At 44.1% G+C, this 22,602-nt stretch overlaps 2 protein-coding genes across 2 annotated transcripts; both read left to right on the forward strand.

Annotated features, from left to right (window-relative positions):
* Positions 1–1,378: 1,378 nt before the first annotated feature.
* LOC128366987 (uncharacterized) lies at positions 1,379–5,439 on the forward strand. The gene is made up of 6 exons (XM_053327744.1): positions 1,379–1,398; positions 2,245–2,463; positions 2,565–2,738; positions 3,460–3,633; positions 4,012–4,058; positions 4,856–5,439. Exons 1-6 carry the CDS (start codon positions 1,379–1,381, stop codon positions 5,389–5,391), a joined length of 1,170 nt encoding a protein of 389 aa, XP_053183719.1. The 3' UTR covers positions 5,392–5,439.
* A 12,597-nt stretch (positions 5,440–18,036) lies between these two features.
* On the forward strand, positions 18,037–19,311 carry LOC128367057 (protein NLRC3-like; the record flags this gene model as incomplete). Its single annotated transcript, XM_053327855.1, has 1 exon — positions 18,037–19,311. A coding segment is annotated over one exon (1,275 nt), but the record flags the coding sequence as incomplete, so codon positions are not given.
* Between the last annotated feature and the right edge of the window lie 3,291 nt (positions 19,312–22,602).

Consider the following 22,602-nt stretch of genomic DNA (forward strand, 5'->3'; position numbering starts at 1 on the left):
TTATGGTGTGTACATGTACAAACACACCTTTTACTATTAACTCCATCAACCACAGATGAAATAGTAAAGTAGCATTCATGTCCTAACAGTGTCCATGCTGCTCTATTTAGACCAGCAGGCCTTCAGACTGACACATGAATCACATGTTGTGTTCTACCAGTTTAAATGAAATGTTCACTTTATCTTTCTGTTCCAGCTGCTGGAGGAGAACATCGTCACTTTTGTGAAGAATGAGCTGAAGAGAGTCCAGAGGGGTCTGAGTCCAGATGACCCAGAATGCTTAGAGAGTCAGAGTGAGGATGAGGAGGTGTTGGACGGTGAGGAGGAAGAGCAGAGGAGGAGCAGCAGAGAGGCATTTCTGAAGATCACACTGCACTTCCTGAGGAGAATGAAGCAGGAGGAGCTGGCTGAGCGTCTGCAGAGCAGTAAGAGGATTTTAACAGATTTAACATGATGGAGAGAAAATGGAGGCAACATGGGAGAGGTTTATATTTCAAACTCTGCTGTAAATATGCTGCACACATCTGCATCAGATCAGAGGCTGTTTGTCCTCCACTGATGAGCTGAATAACACTGGTGGAGGAGGAAAAACTACACAGACACACTTACATGTTCAGATTTCTAGACTTTCTGTAGGATCCACTCACTGATTTCATTGTTTGTTCATTCAGGAGCTCATGCTGCAAAGTGTCGACGTAAACTCAAGTCTAACCTGGAGAAGAAGTTCCAGTGTCTGTTTGAGGGGATCGCTAAAGCAGGAAACCCAACCCTTCTGAATCAGATCTACACACCGCTCTACATCACAGAGGGAGGGACTGCAGAGCTTAATGATGAACATGAGGTCAGACAGATTGAAACAGCATCCAGGAAACCAGACAGACCAGAAACAACAATCAGACAAGAAGACATCTTTAAAGCCTCACCTGGAAGAGATGAACCAATCAGAACAGTGATGACAAAGGGAGTGGCTGGCATTGGGAAAACAGTCTTAACACAGAAGTTCACTCTGGACTGGGCTGAAGACAAAGCCAACCAGGACATACACTTCACATTTCCATTCACTTTCAGAGAGCTGAATGTGCTGAAAGAGAAAAAGTACAGCTTGGTGGAACTTGTTCACCACTTCTTTACTGAAACCAAAGAAGCAGGAATCTGCAGGTTTGAAGAGTTCCAGGTTGTGTTCATCTTTGACGGTCTGGATGAGTGTCGACTTCCTCTGGACTTCCACAACACTGAGATCCTGACTGATGTTACAGAGTCCACCTCAGTGGATGTGCTGCTGACAAACCTCATCAGGGGGAAACTGCTTCCCTCTGCTCGCCTCTGGATAACCACACGACCTGCAGCAGCCAATCAGATCCCTCCTGAGTGTGTCAGTATGGTGACAGAGATCAGAGGGTTCACTGACCCACAGAAGGAGGAGTACTTCAGGAAGAAATTCAGAGATGAGGAGCAGGCCAGCACCATCATCTCCCACATCAAGACATCCCGAAGCCTCCACATCATGTGCCACATCCCAGTCTTCTGCTGGATCACTGCTACAGTTCTGGAGGATGTGTTGAAAAGCAGAGAGGGAGGAGAGCTGCCCAAGACACTGACTGAGATGTACATCCACTTCCTGGTGCTTCAATCCAAACTGAAGAACATCAAGTATGATGGAGGAGCTGAGACAGATCCACACTGGAGTCCAGAGAGCAGGAAGATGATTGAGTCTCTGGGAAAACTGGCTTTTGAGCAGCTGCAGAAAGGCAACCTGATCTTCTATGAATCAGACCTGACAGAGTGTGGCTTCGATATCAGAGCAGCCTCAGTATGCTCAGGAGTGTTCACACAGGTCTTTAAAGAGGAGAGAGGGCTGTACCAGGACAAGGTGTTCTGCTTCGTCCATCTGAGTGTTCAGGAGTTTCTGGCTGCTCTTCATGTCCATCTGACATTCATCAAGTCTGGAGTCAATCTGCTTGAAGACCAAACAGCATCGTGGTCTGAAATGTTCAGAGACAAATCAGCACGTTTCTACCAGAGTGCTGTGGATGAAGCTTTAAAGAGTCCAAATGGACACCTGGACTTGTTCTTCCGCTTCCTCCTGGGTCTTTCACTGCAGACCAGTCAGACTCTCCTACGAGGTCTGCTGACACAGACAGGAAGTAGCTCACAGATCAATCAGAAAACAGTCGAGTACATCAAGAAGAAGATCAGTGGGAATGTGTCTGCAGAGAGAAGCATCAATCTGTTCCACTGTCTGAATGAACTGAATGATAGTTCTCTAGTGGAGGAGATCCAACAGTCCCTGAGATCAGGAAGTCTCTCCACAGATAAACTGTCTCCTGCTCAGTGGTCAGCTCTGGTCTTCATCTTACTGTCATCAGAAAAAGATCTGGATGTGTTTGACCTGAAGAAATACTCTGCTTCAGAGGAGGTTCTTCTGAGGCTGCTCCCAGTGGTCAAAGCCTCCAGCAAAGCTCTGTAGGTGCACACAGAAATATCCAGATTAATGTAGTTTAATCTTTGCTCAATGAAGAAAAGTAAATGTTTGCAATTCTTTTGTTCTGCTGATTCTTCTCCAGGTTGAGTGGCTGTAACCTCTCAGAGAGAAGCTGTGCACCTCTGTCCTCAGTTCTCAGCTCCCAGTCCTCTAGTCTGAGAGATCTGGACCTGAGTAACAACGACCTGCAGAATTCAGGAGTGAAGCAGCTTTCTGTTGGACTGGAGAGTCCACACTGTGGACTGGAAACTCTCAGGTCAGTTTTATTACTGTGTATATAAAGTAACATTTTGTTTTTTCCGCAGTTTCTTGTTTACATGAAGTTCATGATACCAAAAAGATGTAGTGTACTGCCTGAGCTGAAGTGATTTAACATCAAGTATACAGCAAGTAAAACTCCTTCCAGGATATATATTTCTGTAATTTAATATCAATGAAGACTCAATGCGCATTAATTCATCAAAGTCTAATATAATGGAATGAATAACAGAAAAATATACAACACAGACAGAATTACTGTCATGATCTCTACATGCAGGTGAACATAAAAAGCAGATCTACTGCTCAGGAAATGTTGCACATGATCTTACTTATATTTAACTTTTTTGTGTAAAATACAAATTCAATGTTTAAACACATGAAATTAGAAATATGAATTAAGACACTAAGTTTCCTAATTAAATTATTGTGATCACACAGTGAACATTGTTGAAATGAAAAATAAGTTAAAATATCAGTACATTTCTCTGAAATCTTCTTTAGATATTCTGTAGAACAATATTTAACTTTAAAGTAATTTCTTTTGCCAACATAAATCAGAATGCAGCCTCCAGCAGGAACATGTGCTTTCTCTCCTACTAACCTCAAATGTACCTGCATGACAGCAACATACAGCAGGGGGAGCTGTAGCACAAAATCCTGTTTATTGAGTTGAGAATGTTTTTAAGCTCATTAGATGAAGTGTTGTGTATGTTCAGTCTGTCAGGATGTCTGATCACAGAGGAAGGCTGTGCTTCTCTGGCCTCAGCTCTGAGTGCCAACCCCTCCCATCTGAGAGAGCTGGACCTGAGCTACAATCATCCAGGAGACTCAGGAGAGAAGCTTCTGTCTGCTGGACTGGAGAATCCACACTGGAGACTGGACACTCTCAGGTATGGACAGACAGGTGGACACTCAGGTATGGACAGACAGGTGGACACTCAGGTATGGACAGACAGGTGGACACTCAGGTATGGACAGACAGGTGGACACTCTCAGGTACTGACAGACAGGTGGACACTATCAGGTATGGACAGATGGACACTCTCAGGTATGGACAGACAGGTGAACACTCTCAGATATGGACAGATGGACACTCTCAGATATGGACAGACAGGTGGACACTCTCAGGTATGGACAGACAGGTGGACACTATCAGGTATGGAGAGATGGACAGACACTCTGACTAACTGAGGGACTGTGGTTCATGTTTAATGGTGGATATGAGTGAAGGTGTATGAAGCTGATTGTGTCTTTGTCTCTTCCTCCAGAATGGAGCATGGTGGACTGCAGAGACTGAAACCTGGTGTGAGGAAGTGTGAGTGTGTTTTCAGTTTGAGTCATGAGAACTTTGAGAAAAACTGGATGAAGTATCTAAAATAAGTGAAGAAAGTGATCGGTGCTGGGTGGGGTGGGGTGCGATCGGTCTAATAAGCAGCAACACAGAGCTATAAGGACGCTTTGCTCTCACACAGGCTACATTTATAGTCACACAAACACACACACGTGTGCCGTCACTCTCTAGTTCGCGCTCTTATCAATCTTAGCAATCTCATTCCAGATTCCGGGAGATTGGATCTCATTTGCCGGTGTCAGGTAGCTGCTATCAATATGCGGGAGACTCCTTCCTGTTTTATTTTAAACATGTGCAAGGTACGGCCTCGTGATTGGCACAGCAGCAATAGGGGCTGAAAGATCTCCTGTGTGTCGCTGACTGAAAGATGCATTCTGCCTCCATTTATCTGATCACTACAGTGTGTTGGATTCATGTTAATGTGTATTTAAAGACATTTCAATTTGTAGAAAAAAATGCAAGGGGGAATATAAAAAAAATGTCTAATCAACCAAAACATTTGCGACCCCCCCCTGCAGTACGTCCGCGAACCCCCTAGGGTCGCAGACCCTCTGTTGAAGACCTCTGTTCTAACTGAACTGTTAAAGGTCCACTTACTCTTACTATGTCCAAAGCTTTCAGTCACATCTCATGGTCTTCCTCAGTGATGGAGTGTCTCAGTTGTCATGGAGATGGTTTAAGTTTGAATGGTTTCAGTAAAGTAGTTAATAAATCAACAGATGATAAACTGCAGCTGAATTGTGTCTCATTCTCTCCATCAGATGCCTGTGAACTGGAACTGGATCCAAACACAATGAACAGAAAACTCAAACTGTCTGATAACAACAGGAAGGTGACACATGTGGAGGAGGATCAGTCATATCCTGATCATCCAGACAGATTTGACTCCTGGTCTCAGCTGCTGTGTAGAAATGATCTGACTGGTCGCTGTTACTGGGAGGTCGAGTGGAGAGGAAGAGTCTCTATATCAGTGAGTTACAGAAGAATCAGCAGGAAAGGAGGCAATTCTGACTGTTGGTTTGGAGGGAATGATCAGTCCTGGAGTCTGTGGTGCTCTGATTATTATGGTTACTCTGTCCGTCACAATAACAGAGAAACACCCATCTCCTCCTCCTCCTCCTCCTCCGTCTCTAACAGAGTAGCAGTGTATGTAGACTGTCCTGCTGGCACTCTGTCCTTCTACAGAGTCTCCTCTGACACACTGATCCACCTCCACACCTTCAACACCACATTCACTGAACCTCTGTATGCTGGGTTTTGGGTCTGTCCTGGTTCAGTCTCTCTGTGTCCTCTGTAGGAGAGAGAGTCTCTCTGGTTCCTCTGTAGGAGGGAGAGTCTCTCTGGTTCCTCTATAGGAGGGAGAGTCTCTCTGGTTCCTCTGTAGGAGGGAGAGTCTCTCTGTGTCCTCTGTAGGAGGGAGAGTCTCTCGTTCCTCTGTAGGAGGGAGAGTCTCTCTGTGTCCTCTGTAGGAGGGAGAGTCTCTCTGTTTCCTCTGTAGGAGGGAGAGTCTCTCTGTGTCCTCTGTAGGAGGGAGAGTCTCTCCTGTGGACAGAAACTCTGCTGACTGAAGATCAGCTGCTGAAATCAAACATCACACACACTCTGCACTGTGAAGCAGATCTGTCTCAGACTCAAACACTCAGTTATTTTTCCTTCTACATGATTCATTGATTAGTGTCAGTTGACTGTCAGCTGTTGTTGCTGTCAGGATCCAATGAGCAGCATGCAGCTCTATTCATGTTTCAATCTAATAACATCTGTCCAGCTGTGGAAGCCCACAGTGTTTTTGTGCTTCTCACATGTATTTTATCTGATCATCATCAATAAAAACTATTCATGACATTATTGTTGAAAGCATCCTCACTTTACTGACACAATGGAGAATATAACAAGCTTTTAAAATACAACACATTGTTAAAGATGAAACCAGTCAGCAGTGTGTAGTCGGCTCACATTTCAGATGTCTATGAGTTGTTAACAGCTCCATCAAATAGTGATTTTTCCCTCTAAACTTTGTGTTTACCCATCATGCAGTTATCAGTCTTATCGAGGGTGGTTAGTTTCCGGGCTGATTTCTTCCTCTCAACAATTCCAAACCGGTTCACTCCATAGGTGTAAACTACCTCTCCCATCCTCTCCAGCTTCTTCATGGTAGTGCCTCTGAGTGTCTCCAACATGTTACAAAGGTTCATGTCAATCTCTGTCCACGATGCTGTCTCACAAGATTTTGGCCATTTGATGGAAGGCCTTCATCCGTACATCTTCTTTTCTGCTGCAGGTCATAGTTTGCTGGGTTCAGGTTTCTCTTCTGTGCCTGGTTCTCCCTCCACTGGGACAGGATTGTTGAAGTCCTGTAGACTGTGGCTTCTGTCCTACTGCTGAACTGAGACGACTGACTCGACTTTCTTCTCAGAAAGTAGCTTTTGATCCAATATTCCTGTTGCCCCTTCTTCTGGCACCCTTTCTTACCCTGATGTATTTTCAGGCCTTTGGTGGATGTAACATTTGCCCAGTCACATATGCAGCTCTGGAGCCTGCACTCTACCGCACTCTACCGCAGCCTCAGGTTTGCTGATTCTCCAATTCATAATCTTCTCTGTTCCTGTGTCCTTTGCTGGGTTGTCTGCCGATGAGTCGTCTTCTGCCCACACTCTCTGTTACTCTGGGGTTATTTCCTTCTTAAAGGTTTCCGTTTCCATGTGTAAGTGGGACCCATACACCTTGCATGCTGGATACCGCTGCCATAGGTAGCTAACCTGTAACAGCCCTGTGGGGGTCTGTTCCCTCCTGCCAGCTGCACTTTCTCAGCAGTCACAAGGTCTTTACTTTGTTTTCAGCTGCACTTTCACCAGATGATCAGATCTATTGTGTATATGGACTGGATGCTATCATCCCTTAGTTGAACATATGAGGCTACTTGGACTCTGTGGGATGGTCAAGTGAGTGATGGCATCCTCTGGGTTGTCAGGTGGGCGCCCTCCTTCCTACTTCTTTGATATTTTGGTGATAGGTCCACGACACCTCCAGAGGGTTCAGCTTTGAATCCTGGCGTCCCAGGCTCAACCCCAAGATGCCATCTCCTCACTTGGAGGCCCAGGTGGAGTCCTTTCTCTTAACCCACAGCCATTGGCTCCTCATCTCAGCGGCTTTTGAGAGTTCTTTGACTGCCTGCTGGTGGTTCTCCAACTCCCAACTCTGAATAGCTTTAATGTTGTGACGAGCGAAACTACAACAGTTTTTAGGTTAAATCTGAGTAAATAAACATCCTGTTTATCTGTTTATTGATCGTTATGATGATGTTCCGATTGCTTTCTGCAGCCTGACAGTAGAAACACCTGTTCTGTTGTTTTTTTCTCATCTGTCCAGCAGGTGAATCTCAGTCTGACCTACTGTTTTAATGCAGGGCTGCTTTCAGTCTGATAATAACTCCATGACATCATGTCTATATGGCCCTTTTACATATAGTGGACAAGATTCATACTGCATTAGATAAGAAGGAGTGTGTATATGTGTGTGTGTGTGTGTGTGTGTGTGTGTGTCTGTGTCTGTGTTTGTCTCTGTGTGTGTGTTTGTCTGTGTGTGTGTGTGTTTGTGTGTGTCTCGTTTCTGCTCTTTTTGGTTTGGGACTTTTACAGTACATGGTATATATTGTTGTTGTTATTGAAAATGTGTTTTAAAATTATAATCCTGTAAAATAAACCACATTTTTACTAAATACTGTAATCTGATTACTTCTTTTTATTCTGTAACAGAATACAGCTTCTATTACGTAACGCTGTTATATGTAATCCATTACTCCCCAAGTCTTTCATTTCTACACAAAAGTTATTCTCCTTCATCAGGCACAAAAACATGCTGGGCTGTTGCTGGGCTGTTGCTAGGCTGTTGCTGGCCTGTTGTTGGGCTGTTACTGGGCTGTTGCTCGGCTGTTGCTACGCTGTTGCTGGGCTGTTACTAGGCTGTTGCTGGGCTGTTACTGGGCTGTTATTAGGCTGTTATTGGGCTGTTGCTAGGCTGTTGCTGGGCTGTTGTTGGGCTGCTGCTGGGGCTGTTGCTAGGCTGTTGCTGGATTGTTGCTGGGCTGTTGCTAGGCTGTTGTTGGGCTATTGCTGGGCTGTTGGTGGGCTGTTACTGGAATGTTGCTGGGCTGTTGCTACGCTGTTGCTGGGCTGTTGCTAGGCTGTTGCTACACTGTTGCTACACTGTTGCCAGATTTGAAAGGAAACTACTTTTAACTTTATTTTTTAGGACAGAACCCTAACCCTAACCCTAACCCTAACCCTAGCCAACTAATGTTCACTTTGTGTCTGTGTTAATATCATAGACTGTATAAAAGGTTCATATTGAACCATTAAGAAGTTGCAATACCTGAAACATTTCCACAACACAAGAGCTTCAACACTGACGTCATCAGGCTGACAGCGACGTGCACGCAGATCACGCGCATCTAGGTGAGTTCATTTACCTGTCTGTAAACACGGAAGTGAAGCGGACGCAGCGCGAGGACGAGGTAGGCAGTGTATTAATAAAACTATGATGAATAATGATGAGTAATTTTTTGTGTGGAGTGTAACTGTTAAATGTAACTATGTTGTGTTCTCTTCTACTGAAAAGCTGTGCAGGTTGGTAACTTCATGGTCTGCATTCATTTTGTCAGAATGTTTCCAGCTGAACATAAACTGTAATTATTTCTTTCACCCATGAAAATGTTGCACAATGTTTAACCGTCTTACTTTGTACATTAGAGATCCTCATCTGTTGTAGACCTACTAATAGTTCCTTTGTTATACTTAGATTGCTTTTAGCATGCATGCACTACAACAAGAATGCAGAGCACGAGGACTCAGTCAACAGATGGAGAGGCCGAAGTACTTCCACCAAAGAGGAAGTACTTAACACACACAAACACACACCTACCCACACACGTGACTTCCAGTAAAGAAGAAGGAAGTAGTCCAACAGGAAGTAACTTTAGCCGCCATTTGAAGTCAACGGAGCAGAAGAAGACGAAGCAGCTTTAAAGCAGGTGAGTGTTCATCTAAATCTTTATTTATACTAATATTAAGTTTTATTTGATCAAACTGTGTCAGAATAATCCCCAGTCAGTATGAAGCCACTGGGCCTCTTCCACACAGACTGGTTTTATCTCATCTTTAGTTTGCTTTGCTATAATATTCTTCAGATTGTTCACATGCACAGAAATGTTTGCAGATACATGCTGTTGAAACTTTTTAGTTTTTCACCAAACAAGTCAAACTGAAAAATAAAATTGCAGAAAAAATATTTATAAAAAAAAGGGAGGAAAAATAATTCGACAACATCTTTATGCAAAGCAACAACTTCCTCTTCCTCTCTCTACAACGTCTTCCATTCACACACACACACACACACACACACACACACCACACATACACACACCAAACACACACATACACACACACACACACACTCACCACACAACTCACACAACACTCACCACACACACACACACACACACACACACACACACACACACACACTCACCACAACACACACACTCACTACACACTCACCACAACACACACACAACCATACACACACACAACACACACACATACACACAACACACACACACCACACATCTGGCCCAGAGTCTTTAAAAGTAGTTTCCTCTTTTCTTTTCCTGGTTTCTGTCTTCACAGCGATGTAATGTGATTAAAGTACAGAGAAGTCACAGTTAAGAAGCACACACATGTTTATCTAAAGTCTGTTGTATTTAAACCAGAGTCAAAGTTTCTCTTTGTGATGACTAGAAAACACACATGGTTGTAGTTAAAGTCATGTCAACTAATAAGAAGCTACTAAGTTGAGAGGCAGGACTGGGTTTATTATACTGTGTATGTGTGTGTGTCTCCAGTGTTACTGGTTTACCTCTCAGACTCCAGAAGATGAAGAAAGAGGAGGAAGAGGAGGACGGAGCAGAGTCTGTAACATCCAGCTGTCTGTCTATGAAGAGGGACCGGTCTAAAGAAGATCCTCCAGACTTCAGTAATGAACCTGGACCCTCAGACACAAAGTAAGAGCCTGTTTCTACTGTAAACTGAGCTGAAGATGATTCAGGTTTTAAATGTCATTTCATAAACTACATTACAACACTATTAGTGTTAAAAAGTCAGTCAGTAATATATGTTGTAGTTAAAGTCATGTAATGTATAGGAAGCTGCTCACTTGAGAGGCAGGACTTGGTTTATTTTACTGTGTGTGTCTCCAGTGTTACTGGTTTACATCTTATCTACATCTGGAGAAAGAGGACAGAGCAGAGTCTGTAACATCTGACTGTCTGTCTATGAAAAGTGCCAACATTCACTTTCATTCAGCCCTTTCACACATGCTGCTGCTGCACATACATGAACCACAACAGCAGGTCCACACAGAGACACTCACACAGTATGTGAGCCTAAGACCTACCACACTCTATTCAGCATTTATTATTACAATTTCAACTGAAGATCCAAAACATTAAAGTGAGGGTGCAACGCATGCTTTATTACCCTCATAGAAGTGGTGTTCTGATGATTGATGTGTTTTCATAGAAAACATATAACTGTCACAGTGTTATGACATCTATATGTCAGTTCTGGATTACAAACAGGGGTTGGTGCTGTAAGAATATGGAGCCTGGCCACTGAGGAGGAGATTACACATTATGTACAATAAAGAGTTTAGTGACAAACTGACAGCTGTCCTGTGTTTACAGAGTCAGTGTTATAACAGAAGGACATGCAGATGTTCAGTTCCCATGGTAACTGACTCTGTGGTAACTGAGCCAGACTTTTAGTTTTCTCTCTTTCTGGAACTGATCATCCAGAGTTTCTGTCATCTCAGGGTGAACAAACTGAGTTTTCTCTAAATGTGCTTTCTTGACTAAAGCCCTGAGTGTATGTGCTGTGAGCTCTGAATGTAAACTGTGAAGAGAATCAAGATGAAGTTCAAGGACTTAAAACTGACTGTAAAATCAACTGTTTCTTCCTGTTTTATGCAAATAGTCGACAAGTCTGAGAAACAAGTTTTGACCAAGGGTCCGCGTATCTTTTGGTCCTTCAGTTTTCTTTTCAGGAACAATTAATAAAAAAACAAAAATCAGAGTCATAAGAACAAGTCTCAGTGTTGGAGTGCTGGAGAGGAGGGTCCGTCTGATAGTCGAACCTCGGATTCAGGAGGAGCAGGGTGGTTTTCGTCCAGGCCGTGGAACAGTGGACCAGCTCTACAACCTTTGCAGGATCCTTGACTTGCATGGGAGTTTGCCCAACCAGTCCACATGTGTTTTGTGGACTTGGAGAAGGCATTCGACCGTGTCCCTCGGGGAATCCTGTGGGGGGTTCTCCGGGAATACGGGGTATCGGACCCCCTGGAGGGCCGTCCGTTCCCTGTATGACCGGTGTCAGAGCTTGGTCCGCATTTCCGGCAATAAGTCGGACTTGTTTCCAGTGAGGGTTGGACTCCGCCAGGGCTGCCCTTTGTCACCGATCCTGTTCATAATTTTTTATGGACAGGATTTCTAGGCGCAGCCAGGGTGTGGAGGGGGTTCGGTTTGGTGACCTCAGGATTGGGTCACTGCTTTTTGCAGATGATGTGGTCCTGTTGGCTCCATCAGACCGTGATCTCCAGCTCTCGCTGGATCGGTTCACAGCCGAGTGTGAAGCGGCTGGGATGAGAATCAGCACCTCCAAATCCGAGGCCATGGTCCTCTACTGGAAAAGGGTGGAGTGCACTCTTCGGGTCGGGGATGAGATGCTGCCTCATAGTAGGGAGGTTAAGCCCAAAAAATAGGCCTTTGACTTCAAGTCATGATGCAAAGGTCCCCTTTGGTATGGAAGTACCTTAGGGTCATACAAATAAATTTATCCAAAGACACAAGTGAGATCACACTTTGTATCGGAAATACACACATTTTTAAAAAATGCCCACCGACCATACTTGAGAGGGCCATATCTTTGTTTCTGTTATAGATATAATGACACATTTGGTGTCAAAGTGTACATTTATGGGGTCAAGGAATCCAATAAAATAGGTTTCAAGACTAAAAAAACCAACAGTTTTCTGCTACCATGACAACTGGGGGTAAATACGCACATTTCACATAAAAAAATGTGTCATCAGAGTGACTTAACTTGTTTTTCTTTTCCTTCAAAAACTTTAATTTTTAATTTAAGCAGTGCGGCTACTTCATTGCATTATATTTGTCCTAAGTAGCACGAGATTTCGACCAGTCCGGAGTGGCCTATGTATTGTAATGTGAATGTGATGTTGTGATGTGTAAGGGGAGTCTCTGAGGCAGAGCCATGGAGATATAATTCTATCTCCATGGCTCTGCTCTGAGGGAGTTCTAAGGTGGTTACTAGGGCATTGTTACTTCGCAACAGTGTAGCAGTTACGGGAGCAAAGCAGCAGTCGGGAGTTAAACGTACAACAAAAACTCTTTGATAAATTGAAACATTGGAGCAGATTCATCTTCCTGCTGGACTGAAGTTAGTTCCTGCAACAACACATCCCATCTGCACCAGGGACTGTGACAGCCGTAACAGCTGTTGAAGGTCAGAGGTTACAGGTTAACACTTTGAGGTTTGTATGACTTTTTCATTGAATAGAAAAATGTTTGTTAGATAACTAATAACTAGCTAGCTAGTAACTACTTAACTTCATTATAACTACCTAATAACTAGTTTAACTACTTTAACTAGTTAGCCATTATTATTGAAGCCAGCACATAGGCTACATGGTGCTGCCTAGTTAGTTAGCTTCATTATTTGATAAACCTTTACTTTTGTGAATGCTTGTTCATCTCATCTACTATCGCATGATGTTAAAGCAACTTTATTTCTTCACATCAAACAAACATCAAATGCAATACTACACACCTTCGGGAGGAAATTGAACGCCTGATTCCTGATATCAGATCCGTACAAATAAATCGTGTCTGGTCCCTTGTATTTGATGATGACCTGAGCAAAGCTGTTGTTGACATGAAAAACAAAACATCTACTGATGTCTCCATCATCTTCAAAGCAGCCAAAATCCTTCGGCAAGAGTATCTCCCCATGAAGCATGCTTTTACAGGTTCCTTCTCAACTTCCTGTGAAGCTGATTCTATCCCTCCCATGCTGAGATCTTTCTTACACATGCTTCTTGATGGATCAGGTATTGATCAGCCACCTCCTGGACCTGAGAAGTCCCAGGCAGCAACATCCATTGGGCAGCAAATAATCTTCAACTCTGTGCGATGCAGATCAAAGAAACATGGCAGTGTTCCTCATCATATAAGAGAGAGGGAAACACCAGGATCTTTGAGGGTGCATGGGAGTTTGCCCAACCAGTCCACATGTGTTTTGTGGACTTGGAGAAGGCATTCGACCGTGTCCCTCGGGGGATCCTGTGGGGGGTTCTCCGGGAGTACGGGGTATCGGACCCCCTGATAAGGGCCGTCCGTTCCCTGTACGACCGGTGTCAGAGCTTGGTCCGCATCGCCGGTAGTAAGTCGGACTTGTTTCCAGTGAGGGTTGGACTCCGCCAGGGCTGCCCTTTGTCACCGATCCTGTTCATAATTTTTATGGACGGGATTTCTAGGCGCAGCCAGGGTGTGGAGGGGGTCCGGTTTGGTGACCTCAGGATTGGGTCACTGCTTTTTGCAGATGATGTGGTCCTGTTGGCTTCATCAGACCGTGACCTCCAACTCTCACTGGATCGGTTCGCAGCCGAGTGCGAAGCGGCCGAGATGAGAATCAGCACCTCCAAATCCGAGGCCATGGTCCTCAACCGGAAAAGGGTGGAGTGCACTCTTCGGGTCGGGGATGAGATTCTGCCTCAAGTGGAAGAGTTCAAGTACCTCGGGGTCTTGTTCACGAGTGAGGGAAGGATGGAACGGGAGATCGACAGGCGGATCGGTGCGGCGTCTGCAGTAATGCGGACTCTGCACAGATCCGTCGTAGTGAAGAGGGAGCTGAGCCGAAAGCGAAGCTCTCGATTTACCAGTCGATCTTCGTTCCTACCCTCACCTCTGGTCATGAGCTTTGGGTAGTGACCAAAAGAACAAGATCGCGGGTACAAGCGGTCGAAATGAGCTTCCTCTGTAGGGTGGCTGGGCTCTCCCTTAGAGATAGGGTGAGGAGCTCAGTCATCCGGAAGGAGCTCGGAGTAGACCCGCTGCTCCTCCGCGTCGAGAGGAGCCAGATGAGGTGGTTCGGGCATCTAATTAGGATGCCTCCCGGACGCCTCCCTAGTGAGGTGTTCAGGGCATGTCCCACCGGTAGGAGACCCCGGGGAAGACCCAGGACACGCTGGAGAGACTATGTCTCTCGGCTGGCCTGGGAACGCCTCGGGGTCCCCCGGGAAGAGCTGGACGAAGTGGCTGGGGAGAGGGAAGTCTGGGCTTCCCTGCTTAGGCTGCTGCCCCCGCGACCCGACCCCGGATAAGCGGAAGAAGATGGATGGATGGATGGATGGAAACACCAGCTTCGTTATATCTGGCAAGGAAACTACACCAGCAAAGTGGTAGTAGATATCTGGTGGAGGCCATTCATAGAAGAGGAATATGTGTGTCATATGACCGCTTGAAAACACTTGGCATAGATATTGCGAATTCAGTGATCAGTCACTGGGAGAGGCTTGGTATTGTGGTCCCACCTCAGGCAGTCAAGGGTGTCTTCACCATTGGTGGTTTTGATAACATTGACCACAACCCATCATCAACAATAGCAACATCGGCCCTACATGGAACATGCATCAGCATCCAACAGCACTTCTCTTCAGAAAGCCAACAGACTGAAGACTGAAGACTGAAGACAGACTGACATCCTAGATCCAGCTGAAATGGGGAAGAAGCATGTGAAATCCTTGCCACCTCACTACACAACCATGGATCTGAATGTGTCACTGCCACCTGATGAGGTCTTGTATGTTCCTGCCCTGAATACCAACAGTCATCCTCGTCCAGCCTCCCGTCCTCTCATCAATGTAATTGAAGAAGGCTACCAGTGGTTAGAGAGAGTCAGAAACCTTCTTGTGAAAGAGAACCTTGAAGTCAGAGAATGGATCTCATGGGCTGCATATTATGCCAGCATCACAGAGGCTGCCTCATGCCCCCCATCCAAATCATACGTTGCCACTGTTCACAGAGTCCCCTACCACCTTCATGGAGGATAGTGGGGATCTGCTGGACTTACCTGAATCAATCGTCATGACCCCAGATGTGGTAGACAGTGCTCTATGGTGTATCTGAGGACAACGTCACAACTGTGGATGCTGCACGATTCTTCCTCTTCTTTCACAAAGGAAAAGACTTTGACCACATGCCACCAAGCAGTGATGCACTTCATCAGCACCTCCTTCGAGTAGCTTATCAGGTAAAACAACTTTAATATAAATAAATATTAATATAAATATAGCTAAGAATAATGGAGGGCCTTTGTATTACTAATCATGTTTCTCTTTAGAGTGGACATGTATGGGGCAATACACTTGTCAAACAACATGCAACAGTCTCACCGTCTCTATGGGGATGGCAGCAGGATTCCCCAGACTCTCCTCGAACTCCTGTCTACACCACAACTGCCACTATTTCAAAAGACTTGCCAGAACTTGTCATTTGCAAGTGTAAGACTGACTGTAAGGCACCTTGCAAATGCTGCATGCAGAGGCTTCCTTGCATGTCTGTCTGTGGATGTTATGGCTCATGTTCCCACAGTAGTGCAGACATGCAGGATAGAAAATCCTCTTAGTGATGTATTTACACCAAACTAATAGTCTTCATCACTACAAAATTGTGGTATGGCATTGCCTACTTCTAATCTGTGAATATAGTTATGAACTTGTTGTCCCACTACTCAGTTCCTCTTTTAGTTGTTATTTATTAAATTATTATTAAGTTTTGAATGGAATGTGTTGTGTGTTTTTTTAATTAAAAAAATGCATAGTTTACCTCCAATTGTCATGGTAAGAAAATACAATAAAAAAATATTGTTTTTTTAGTCTTGAAACCTATTTTATTGGATTCCTTGACCCCATAAATGTACACTTTGACACCAAATGTGTCATTATATCTATAACAGAAACAAAGATATGGCCCTCTCAAGTATGGTCGGTGGGCATTTTTTAAAAATGTGTGTATTTCCGATACAAAGTGTGATCTCACTTGTGTCTTTGGATAAATTTATTTGTATGACCCTAAGGTACTTCCATACCAAAGGGGACCTTTGCATCATGACTTGAAGTCAAAAGTCACTTAACCTCCCTACTATCAAGTGGAAGTTCAAGTAACTCGGGGTCTTGTTCACGAGTGAGGGAAGGATGGAGCGGGAGATCGACAGGCGGATCGGTGCAGTGTCTGCAGTAATGCGGACTCTGCACAGATCCTACCCTCACCTATGGTCATGAGCTTTGGGTAGTGACCGAAAGAACAAGATCACGGGTACAAGCGGCCGAGATGAGCTTCCTCCGTACGCTGGCTGGGCTCTCCCTTAGAGATAGGGTGAGAAGCTCAGTCATCCGGAGGGAGCTCGGAGTAGACCCGCTGCTCCTCCGTATCGAGAGGAGCCAGATGAGGTGGCTCGAGCATCTAATCAGGACGCCTCCCGGATGCCTCCCTGGTGAGGTGTTCAGGGTACGTCCCACCGGTAGGAGACCCCGAGGAAGACCCAGGACACGCTGGAGAGACTATGTCTCTCGGCTGGCCTGGGAACGCCTCGGGATCCCCCGGGAGGAGCTGGACGAAGTGGCTGGGGAGAGGGAAGTCTGGGCTTCCCTGCTTAGGCTGCTGCCCCTGAGACCCGACCCCTGATAAACAGAAGAGGATGGATGGATGGATGGTGTTACTCACGATAAATAAAGTCTCAGTGTTACTCACGATAAATAAAGTCACAGTGTTACGATAAATACTGAGAGTCTGGACTGTTTATGAAGGGAAAGAGCTGCATGAAGCATGTGAGCTGTCGGTTGGCCTCCACTAATGTCATGTGACATAAAGAATGTGTTCATGTCCACAGAGAGAGGAAGAGGAGGGCTGTTTCTGTGGAGGAGCAGCTGTCCTGCTGTTCTTTGTGTCAGGACGTCCTGAAGGATCCAGCCTCTACCAGCTGTGGATTCTGGTTCTGCAGACAGTGCATCACCTCATACTGGGACCAGTCTGCTTCATCAGAAGACTCCTCCTGTCCCCAGTGTGGAAAAAGATCCAGAACCAGAGCTGGACTGCAGACAAGCAGTCAGACCAGCACTGTACAAAGTAAGGAATCTACCTCCTCTATCCTACTGAACATATATTTATAATGATACCTTCTTTATCTGTCTTTCAGCAGAAAGTGGTCTGCAGGAGGTTTTAGATGAACATCAGATCAGTCTGAGCAGCACATGTGAATGTGTGACTCAAGGAACTGATGAAGCAGGAACTAAAACCTTCCTCATCAGCATCTTCACTGAGGTCCACATCACAGAGGGACAGAGTGAAGAGGTTAATACCCAACATGAGGTGAGGCAGCTTGAAACAGCTTCCAAGATGAAGACCCTCCATGACGCTCCAATCAAGTGTCAGGACATCTTTAAAGTCTTACCTGACCAACAGGAAACTGAAGAGGTTCATACCCAACATGAGGTGAGGCAGCTTGAAACAGCTTCCAAGATGAAGACCCTCCATGACGCTCCAACCAAGGATCAGGACATCTGTGAAGTCTTACACAGAGTCAGAGTGGTTCTGATGAACGGCGTCGCTGGCGTTGGAAAAACCTTCTCAGTGCTGAAGTTCACTCTGGACTGGGCACAGCGCTCCAACAACCAAGATATCAGTCTGCTGATTCTGTTCTCGTTCAGGGCGCTGAACTTGATCAAAGATAAGCAGTATAGTCTGCTCATGCTGATCCGTGTTTTCTATCCAACATTACAGAAGCTCACAGCAGAGAAGCTCGCTGGCTGTAAAGTTCTGTTCATCTTTGACGGCCTGGATGAAAGCAGACTTTCACTGGATTTCAACAACAGTGAGGTCGTGTCTGATGTCACACAGAAGTCATCAGTTAGCGTGCTGTTGACAAACCTTATCAAGGGGAAGCTGCTTCCTTCGGCTCTCATCTGGATAACTTCCCGACCTGCAGCAGCCAGTCAGATCCCTCCTTCATGTGTGGACAGGGTAACAGAAGTACGAGGCTTCACTGACCCCCAGAAGGAGGAGTACTTCAGGAGGAGATTCAGTGATGAAGAGCAGTCCAGCACAATCATCTCACACATCAAGACATCCAGGAGCCTCCACATCATGTGTCACATCCCAGTCTTCTGCTGGATCACTGCTACAGTTCTGGACCACATGTTGACTCCAGACCAGAGAGGAGAGCTGCCCAAGACCCTGACTGACATGTACTCACACTTCCTGCTGGTTCAGACAAAGAGGAAGAAGAACAAGTATGATGAGGGACATGAGACGAGTCCACAGGAGCTGACGGAGGCTGACGGGAACCTTCTTCTGAAGCTGGGGAGGCTGGCGTTTGAACAACTGGAGAAAGGAAACATCATGTTCTACCAAGAAGACCTGGAGCAGTGTGGTCTTGATGTCACAGAGGCCTCGGTGTTATCAGGAGTTTGTACACAGATCTTCAAAAGAGAGAGTGTGATCTTCCAGAAACCAGTCTACAGCTTTGTTCATCTGAGCATTCAGGAGTTTCTGGCTGCAGTCTACATGTACCACTGTTACACCAGCAGGAACACAAAGGTACTGAAGGACTTCCTGGGAGAAGACTACAGTTACTCATCTCTGGATGACTTCCTGAAGAAAGCCATGGAGAAATCTCTCAAGAGTAAAAATGGCCACCTGGACCTGTTTGTCCGCTTCCTTCATGGCCTCTCTCTGGAGTCTAACCAGAGTCTCTTAGGAGGCCTGCTGGGTCAGACAGACAACAGTCCAGAAACCATCCAGAGAGTCATCAACAACCTGAAGGAGATGAACAGTCGTGATAGCTCTCCTGACAGAAGCATCAACATCTTCCACTGTCTGATGGAGATGAACGACCGCTCAGTACATCAGGAGATCCAAGAGTTCCTGAAGTCAGAGAACAGATCAGAGAAGAAACTCTCTGATATCCACTGCTCAGCTCTGGCCTACATGCTGCAGATGTCAGAGGAGGTTCTGGATGAGTTGGACCTGAAGAAGTACAACACATCAGCGGAGGGACAACGGAGACTGATCCCAGCTGTGAGGAACTGCAGAAAGGCTGTGTAAGTCCAGATGTGATTAACATTATAAATCAGTGTAGATTACTAGTTTAGTTCTTCAAATATAAATAATATAAATGTTTTATTATAGTTAAAATAGTTGTTGGGTTAGTGTTGTGAAATAACATGTCAGTTATATTTAGTCTCAGGTGTTAAATAATGTTGATGTTCATAGCCGTTAAGTTACTGAACAGTTATTCTATTTATTTCTAGTCATTATTGGATTTGACAGTGTTTCCTTCTCTTTCTCTTCCTTTGTGTGTTGGAGGATTCATTCAAACCTGGTGAAACACATGAAGGACTTTAGAGGTTGTGGTTGAGGTTTTATTACAGCAGCATTTTATCACAACATATATCAGTATTTTACACTTATCAGTGAATGCAGTAAAGTTATTACATGAGCAGCTTCTGTAAATCATATATAATCACACACTGTTTTTAACACTATGATTAAGAGTTTAAAATAAGATCTGTTTCATTTTCCAAAGAAGATTTCTGAAGTCAGAGAGAAATGCTTTCATCGTCATTTTTTTCTGAAAGGTTTCTGAGACATTTCATAGTGAGCACGGAGGATCAGCCAATCAGCAGACTGATTCAGTAATGTCAGTTATACAACAATATGTAAAGTTAGCTAACGTCAACCAACATTAGCCTCCGTAAACTACTGGTCATAGAGACTAAACCCCTGAGTGTGTTGAGCCGAGCAATGGAGCCTTTTATTTCTCATCAGTTCATCTTTTTATTATAAAGAGGGAAGTGGTGTTACATGGTGTTGTTCTGAAGTCTTTCTGATATTCTGTTGCTCACAGAAAGAAACTCTCAGCTGTTTTCTCTCTTGTTGGTGTAGAGAAGAGTAGTAGCAGGAAATGCACAGAGGTCTGATCAATATATAAGAGCAGAACGGCAGAATTCAGTCTGTTTAAAGAGATCTGATACACATTAAATCTCAATGTTATATTTTAATGCTGAAACACTGATAACATCTTTCTGATGACATCATGTTAAAATAATTCAACCTGATTGGTTTGTTCATTGTGTTTGTGCTGAATCAGTTTTTCAGATTCTCAGGAAAGAAAGTGGACACTAAACGTCTAAATATTGAATACATTGATATTTATTTATTTTTTAATAGAGTCATCAGGCTGAAGTATCAGCTGGGCTTTGGGCTGGATCACCTTATCAAAGCTGGCCTGCTCAGTGTCTCCCTCTCTCTTCCACCAGCAACATCTCTTTTCTTTCTTTGCTTCATGTGTTTGTTATTGTCTAGCACACATTTCCCCTCATCCATGCACTTCCCTACACTACTGATTCTACACATTACACATGGAGTTTACATTTAGTTTGTTAATAACTTACTTTAATACATTACTTTAGTTTTAGAGATTCAAACATGTGTTCTCCTTGTTAGTCTGAACCTTGAGCCACTTCATGATAATGTGTTGTAATATTTGTGTCATTACAGACTTACTGCCGTTAAACTCTCAGACACTTACTGTGAAGTTGTGACCTCAGCTGTGAAGTCCAACCCTCATCTGACAGAGCTGCACCTGAATTTTGACAAACTGTCTGATTCATCAGAGAAGCTGCTGTCTGCTGTACAGGAGAGTCCAAACTGTAAACTGAAGACTCTGAGGTGAGTTCACTGACTGTAACTTTGGTAGATTGTTTTCTTTTTATTTAATTCACATCCTTCACTGTTTGGTTCATAATTTTCAGGATTATCTTGAATAATAATAATAATCTAAGAGATGAAACTAAATAATGAGCATGACTGGTTTCTTCATTGCACACTAAGAATAATAAACATGTCAATCATAAGTCGATATAATGAAACCAGAGCTCCATTAGCAGCAGCGATGCTAACGGGCATGATGAGTTGAACAACTACCAATGTGAACTTGTCCAGTCTGCCCTGTTGCATGATGGGCCATAGCCAGCAATGCTAGAGATCAGGACTAACTTGTACTTATTAAACTACGCAGTAACATACAATGATGATTGAAGTCAGAGATGAAGTCCTCACTGATGAAGATGAAGTCTTTACTGACGAAGATGAAGTCCTTACTGATGAAGATGAAGTCCTCGCTGATGAAGATGAAGTCCTCGCTGATGAAGATGAAGTCCTTGCTGATGAAGATGAAGTCCTTATTGATGAAGATGAAGTCCTTACTGATGAAGATGAAGTCCTCGTTGATGAAGATGAAGTCCTGCCTGATGAAGATGTTCTGAATGAATGAAAGGAAACTAAAGTGAAAGACGAAGCATGAAAATAAGTGTTTCCTGTCCAGAATCATCAGTATCAGAGGAGCATGGTCAGCTCTGTACAAATGTTGGAAATCAAATAAAACTCTAACAGTGAAGTTTACTATTTAGCCTAGCAGCTACGTACATGCAGCGCTAGCTAGGAAGCTTACTGCTGAATCACTGGAACCCAAATACAAAGTTAAATGCTGCATAGAAACAACCTTCACAGTGACTTTATGAAAAGCTATAGCAACTCATAATGTAATAATGGCTCATAATGTAATAACAGCTCATAATGTAATAAATTAAACGTAATAAAAGTTCATGATGTAATAATCGGCTCATAATGTAATAAAATCTTGAGCGCATAACGTAATAACGCCTTTGTGCATAATGTAATAATGTAACAATTTATTACATTATGAGCCCAACTATATAGCAACTCATAATGTAATAACAGCTCATAATGTAATAACTTCAATGTAATAAAAGTTCATAATGTAGTAATCGGCTCATGACGTAATAAAATCATGAACACATAATGTAACAGCTTTGCACATAATGTAATAACTTATTACATCATTAGCCTTACTGATGATGCTCATAATGTAATAACAGCTCATAATGTAATAATAGATTATATTGTGAAAAAAGTGTTGCATTATCATCATTTACCTCTGAAATAAAGGTACAAATAAAGTCACCATTCAGACCCTGACTCTGACCAACCTTCAAACCCGGACTCTGACCAACATTCAGACCATTCAAAACCTGACTCTGACCAACCTTCAAACCTTGACTCTGACCACCATTTCAAACCTGACTGAGACCAACATTCATACCCTGACTCTGACCAATTTTCAAACCCGGACTCTGATCATCACTCTGACCCTGACTCTAACCATCACTACAATGATCCTCATGATGACATGGTGTTAGGGTCACCATGTGATCTCCAGGTGACCTCAACACAGTCCATCAAACTGGCCCTGATATTGTTCCTTCTGTTCCTGATGATACCCTCTTGGTTGTTAGCCCTAAC

This window comes from Scomber japonicus, chromosome 10 (genome assembly GCF_027409825.1).
Source record: "Scomber japonicus isolate fScoJap1 chromosome 10, fScoJap1.pri, whole genome shotgun sequence".
Lineage (NCBI taxonomy): Eukaryota > Metazoa > Chordata > Actinopteri > Scombriformes > Scombridae > Scomber > Scomber japonicus.

Bases quoted from the DNA above. Each gene is read 5' to 3' on its own strand.
- LOC128366987 (XM_053327744.1), top strand. From the start codon at position 1,379: ATGGTGACAGAGATCAGAGG. The intron at 1,399-2,244 runs GTTCACTGACCC...CCACTGTCTGAA, and splicing joins ATGGTGACAGAGATCAGAGG to TGAACTGAATGATAGTTCTC. The intron at 3,634-4,011 runs GTATGGACAGAC...CTCTTCCTCCAG, and splicing joins TGGAGACTGGACACTCTCAG to AATGGAGCATGGTGGACTGC.